The 6,438-nt window shown below is 33.6% G+C and overlaps 1 protein-coding gene across 4 annotated transcripts in view; it reads left to right on the top strand.

Moving 5' to 3' along the window:
- LOC106460249 (protein henna-like) overlaps positions 1–4,529 on the top strand; it is a 29,719-nt gene extending 25,190 nt beyond the window's left edge. For 3 of the 4 annotated variants that reach the window (XM_013919935.2, XM_022386922.1, XM_022386921.1), the window contains exons 10-13: positions 110–205; positions 604–737; positions 2,133–2,248; positions 3,668–4,529. In XM_013919935.2, coding sequence (XP_013775389.2) covers positions 110–205; positions 604–737; positions 2,133–2,248; positions 3,668–3,711 — 390 coding nt within the window. In that variant the 3' untranslated portion in view covers positions 3,712–4,529. Of the gene's footprint in view, positions 1–7; positions 206–603; positions 738–2,132; positions 2,249–3,667 lie in introns of those variants that run through there. The other variant, XM_022386923.1, reaches the window with a different exon arrangement.
- Positions 4,530–6,438: the final 1,909 nt, after the last annotated feature.

Here is a 6,438-nt window from a genome sequence, read left to right as displayed (position 1 = left end):
GTTACTGGTTTACAGTTGAGTTCGGACTGTGTAAGCAAGAAGGAGAGATAAAAGCCTATGGCGCTGGACTACTTTCTTCAAATCATGACTTTTTTTTGTTTGTTTATAGTGTTACTGGTTTACAGTTGAGTTCGGACTGTGTAAGCAAGAAGGAGAGATAAAAGCCTATGGCGCTGGACTACTTTCTTCGTTTGGCGAACTCGAGGTTTGTTTATCATAACTGGTAAAGATTTCAACTTTCATATTATTTTTGAGCGCTCTAAAGTCTTTTCATCTTCATTTTGTTAGTTCTCGTTTACTGAATAACACATTAATTATATTAACCATAACTTTAGATAACCAAACGCACGATGAATACTGTAATTCAGGACGCTATCATAATTCGAACTAGAACTGTAAGGATTTGAACACACTGGAGTTTATCTCTCTGTAGGAGGGGAAGATTGATCAATGTAATTCAATTTGTAAATCCAATATCATATCAGTCGTTCACTTTGGCTTTCATAAATAATTTATGTGATAGATCTTTTCTGAATAGTTAGAACTAGGAAACGAAACACCTTACCAATATAATGACATCTAATATTGTATTACCGTTTCCAGTATTGCTTAAGTGATAAACCAGAGATTAGGCCTTTCGATCCTTATAGAACTGGGGAGCAGAAGTATCCCATAACGGAGTACCAGCCCGTCTATTTTCTGGCTGATAGTTTTGAGGACGCTCAGAGGAAAATGAGGTGAGCTTTTTACTAAGTGTTAACTCGAAATAATTAATACGTATATCAATATTTTTTTTTTCAAAAATGAAGTATACTTTATCTTGTTTAGAAAACCAGTCAGTGTTTCATTTGTTAGAGTGAAATTCTGAAGCAAAATAGTTCATTCATTCTTATCCCTTATTACTATAGTTTAATTGTTGCCAGCTAGTAAACATTGTTGACAGGAAACTCTTCACTTGTATTTTTTAACGTCCTATTATTGACATTTCAAGAATAAAGCAGTAATTAAATAATTACTGAAGAAATTTTCAGACAGTTAAAATTTGTATAAATAAACCAAATTTAAAAAAAGAACAAGGAATTTTGCGAAAATTTGAGGAAAAGTATATACTTCATAGATTTGTTACGCCTCGAATTTGTTTATTTAGATTAACTTTCCAAAAATAAAATTCCGACAGAACAAAAATTTAACACGTCCCTCAGGAGCCAAGGGGTATCTTTACACTACGATTTGTTGAATTATTTAAAGTAAGTTCAATCCGGAAACTCTCAAGGAGGGTGATTTTGGACGTATCTTTTCGAGACAAGTTTTTTGTTTGTTAATTGATGAAATTTTAAGTGAAATACAGCATCCTCAAGTCTCCATACTAGCTAGTACTAAGGTCTACCCGCTGGGAGTAAACTCAGTATATATCAATAAAGCCACATTCTCAGCAGCATTGATTAAGCAATTGCCAACCTTTTAAGCTTCTGCTATCACCTTTTTATATTTAGCTTTCAATTTAAATACGAACGATTTCACCTACGATTTGGTAGGGAAGATCGAAGCATCACGATAGTCAGCAGTAGGATGAGCAGACAGGAACACTTTGAAAGCAGCTACACGCACAATATTGCACTTGGCTTATTGCACAATATCTATCTATCAAAGTGGTTCTAAACGGTTCCTGGATACCTTTGCGTGTCATTTGGAGACTTTCATGCTTCTTGTGCTTGGCCGTTAAGGTCGGGATGCGCTGACGGATTTCAGTCATCTTACCACTTTAAATCACTTTTCGCAGCCCCAACGCTAAGAGAGTGCGGGAAATGCCTTCTTTTTAGCCAGTAAAAATGCCCAAAAAATTTCAGTTTAAATTAAGAAAACCGCATTGAGTAGTTGTTTTGTTTTTCAACAGAAATGTTCCCCACTGGCTCGTGAGGGGTCTGTTAAGAAAAATTAAATAAATATGCGGTGATCAATATTATTTAATGAATTACTGTCAACATTCTTCTTTGTCTGTATCAGCGCTGTGGTCATTTTTAGCTCGATTGATGTTCAGAAACTGTGATTAACTTTACTCATAAAAACATAGTTCATGTTAATTAAATACTGCAACGCAACTCTGATGCAGTTTCTGCCTTTGTTGTTTTCAGAAAGTTTGCCTTGTCTATTCCACGCCCGTTTACAGTTCGCTACAACGCCTATACCCAGAGTGTGGAAATCTTGGATACAAAACCACAGGTCCAAGGACTGGTCAGAGACATCCAATGTAAGTTGTAATTATATGCACTTAAATGATGTAGTGACGACTCTTGCGTTCAAGAACAACGAAATACTTGTACAGACACAAGGAACTTCAACTAATTTAGATAGCAGCAATGACTGTATTTTTTAACCAAATGCACTCATTAAAATATATCAAAATATATAAACATCTTTAATTTACTTTCCAAAGTATTGTTTGTTTGTTTGTTTTTGAATTTCGCGCAAAGCTACACGAGGGCTATCTGCGCTAGCCGTCCCTAATTTAGCAGTGTAAGACTAGAGGGAAGGCAGCTAGTCATCACCACCCACCGCCAACTCTTGGGCTACTCTTTTACCAACGAACAGTGGGGTTGACCGTCACATTATAACGCCCCCACGGCTGAAAGGGCGAGCATGTTTGGTGGTATGCGGATTCGAACCCGCGACCCTCAGATTGTGAGTCGAACGCCTTATCCACCTGGCCATGCCGGGCCACCAAAGTATTGATTTATGATTGGTTACCATAACACTTTTGAAGTAATAATTCATTACCCTCAGTTTTATTACCTGCAAGATATATGTATATACGTTATCATAGTTATATACGTTAAATTTAAGCTGCGGGCAAGACTATCTATGTAAGATTGCTGTAACGATCAAGTGTACACAGTAATGTTTTTATTATATTTGTATATACGTTATACGTATCACAGTTATATACGTTAAATTTAAGCTGCGGGCAGGACTATGTATGTAAGATTGCTGTAACGATAAAGTGTACACAGTAATGTTTTTATTATATATGTATATACGTTATCATAGTTATATACGTTAAATTTAAGCTGCGGTCGAGACTATGTATGTAAGATTGCTGTAACGATCAAGTGTACACAGTAATGTTTTTATTATATATGTATATACGTTATCATAGTTATATACGTTAAATTTAAGCTGCGGTCGAGACTATGTATGTAAGATTGCTGTAACGATCAAGTGTACACAGTAATATTTTTATTACAATGTTTATTATAAATCATAGCTTTACTAACTATGAATGCTACATCGTTTGATTGGTTGTCTAGGAACTTATAAGAACTTATGAACGAAAGCAAAGAAGAATATATAATAATATGTCAAACATATCATATCCAACGCCGACGAGGCCTTTTGCCCAATACCACCGCTCATCAGACGGACCGGGATACGACAGACATATTAGTGGTCTAGGTACTATTTACAACATCAGTTGCACTAACAACACCTGTAATGGTGTGAACTACATTAAGTAAATCCGTGTAAAATATCCCTAGAAATATGGATCAGGGTAACAAAGCTACTGATATCAATAAATTATTTGTTTATTTTAATAGAATTGTAAAATTCTCACCGTCAACTGTTTTTCTGGGAGATTTGTCATGTTAATTTTGTTTATTTGTTTTTACAGTTGAAATGCAACTGCTGAGCGATGCCATGATGAAGATCAAGTAAAAAAACTTAACTCGTGAAGATGAGGAAATTCGACATCATGGAAAACAAGCTACGAGATCTAGAAATATTCAGACATTCTTATACAAGACCATTTTTTACACGAACAATTCAAAAGACTTTATAAGTGTAAGTTAACAGTGCTACCAATCTCTCTCATTTTGTTTGAACTGTTTTCACGAATGGCCTCGACTGAATCATCTTCATGCGTAATTTGTGGCTTAATTCAATACGTTAATGGGCTCCAACTATCAGATTAGTTATGTATACATGTTCGCCTAAAGCGGCAGTTACTTTCAGTTGCTCGTATTTTTCGTCTGAGAGTGTTAGTAAAAACACTTTTCCATTGTAAGTTCATATACCTTAGTAATATTTTTGTCATATGCTCTTTTACAATATTATGATAAACGTTTAGTATATAAGATATGACTTTGTACATAACAAACCATGGAGTTTAAACGCCGCTTTTGACAACTCCATAGGCTACTAAAGTTGCTGAAAAAGTTTAGTTTCTATTGAAGGACGTTGCATTATGTCATTATCCTTGATATAAGAGATCAGAAAAAAAAAACGTAATAATTCTACACGAATGTACAAAAGCTACCAATTATGTTGAAAGTACCATTCTTGTGTATTTTTATGAGATAAATCTCTGGTTGTGGTTATCCCATCACTTCTGTATTCCATAAATTTAGATACGTTGAGTTGAAAATATCGCTTATGTAGAAAGTACAAATAAGTGATTTAGAATATTTTCGATTTGTTATTGTGTGCTTCTCTTGGATTAGCGTAATAATCTGGCGATTTGCCTGACATCTGCCGAGAATTTTATAGATAGCAAGAAATTTAACATTTTCACGTATTTTTATAATTACGTTTAAGTTGTGATGGATGCTCACTGTGAATAACAGTGATTTTAATAGATTCGGTCCTACAATTGCTTCCAATGTTTTCTTTATTACGATAGTGTAACTGGGATGGGGGGGGGATTTTCAGAAAAATACCGATATATTAAATTGATGAAATGCGATCATCCGTATAGTTGAATACTACGACAGGTTTGTTAATCAGAATAAATAATGTAGGTTATTATGATAGAGAATATACAGTACTTTTGTTATACTGAAGCATAATTTTAGTTTTGTAACCGTTTAAAGTTTATTTTCAGATATTTCGAACTTGTAATTTTAAATATTGGTTCTTTCGTGTCAAAAACGTTATATATATTTGGGCATAATTTCATTTAAAAAAATTTATTTAGGAAAACTAAGAGGCAAATTCTTGTTTCTTTACAATATCTGAAAAAAATGTATTTAACTAAGTATTTGTAAATAAAATTTTTATTGTATAGTTTTTATGAACGGCTTTATACAACAGCCAACCAATAAAGATATTTGCCTAGAAATTTGATAAGATGTAACTTCAGAGTTGAAATAGTTGCTTATGTTTGAAACTAGTATATCTCTTTGTTGCACTAGGCAAGTAATGGCGTTTTCAACCGAAAACTTCGTAAGCCCAATCCTTATTGGTTGAAGCTTAGGAAAGATATACATTCAAATATACATAACAAAGAACATAAAATTTAAAATCATAATTTCGTTTATAGACATATTCTGATGTATTACAACTACAGGTACACCATGCAATATTTATATTAATACATATTCACTTAATATTTTTATATGAGTAATGAGTTTTCAGTTTGAAGTACAATAAATTTTGACATACAATAGATTGAATGAAAAACATTGAACTTTCAGTCAACGACACTAAAAAATGGTTGTAGGCTGTCAGAGGAGATAAATCACTTTTCTATAACATCTTAGGCCGGTCATGGTCTACTGGTTAGCATTCTCGAACAGTGAATCAAAGTGTCTATGGTTCGAGGCTTGGTGCCGTAAAACAAAATCTCAACTCTGAGACTGTGGGTGGGCTATAACAGTGACGGTGGAGTTCCACTATTCGGTCAGGCAAGAACTAGAGATAAGTGATTTTGATTTGTTGCCATCCTTTAAGTCCACCAGTTCACATTTATGGACTGCTATGCAACATTTGCACGAAATTTCTTTAAAAAAAAAAACTGTAACATCTATGGAATTGTGCACGCTGCCGTTTATGGCGCTTAACTTCATAACCTTAAATACTTCAATAAATCACTGCAATTAAAGAGTGCAATGTGTGTTGCCATATACTCACTACATTTCACATAATACGTTTTTATAAGTCTCCGTATATTCACATTCATATATGCACATTTCTAGTGTGTGACTGTTTCCAGTATCAATAATGAAAAACATTTTTACTACGAATTTGAATAATCAATTTATTCTTGAAGTGCTATCCACTTAATAAGCTAGTTTACACAATGTGACGATTAGCGCATAGTATTATGTAATAGAATTACGGGGAGCATCTCTCACTACAAGGTTAAGATTACTATACTATTCTCAATAAAACTAGTAGCATAATTACTTCTAGCAACAACAAAACAACAACATGACGGTGTTTTTTTAACTCATTGGAGCTAACCAATACTTATAAAGGATTATAAATACATACCATTGATTCTACTAACATATTTTTATAAATTGTTCACAGTACTACCTTTTTAAAATGCTAAAAAATAAACATGAAGCCTAATATATTACTCGATTCGCCACTTATCGCCAAAAACTAAGATGACGTTTTTTTTTTCAGCAGTTAGTCTGAACTCTAGATAAGTCTTTGATA

Source organism: Limulus polyphemus, unplaced genomic scaffold (genome assembly GCF_000517525.1).
Source record: "Limulus polyphemus unplaced genomic scaffold, Limulus_polyphemus-2.1.2 Scaffold735, whole genome shotgun sequence".
NCBI classification, from domain to species: domain Eukaryota; kingdom Metazoa; phylum Arthropoda; class Merostomata; order Xiphosura; family Limulidae; genus Limulus; species Limulus polyphemus.
Note: the sequence above shows the minus strand (reverse complement) of the source record. Positions and strands in the feature narration are given on the sequence as shown.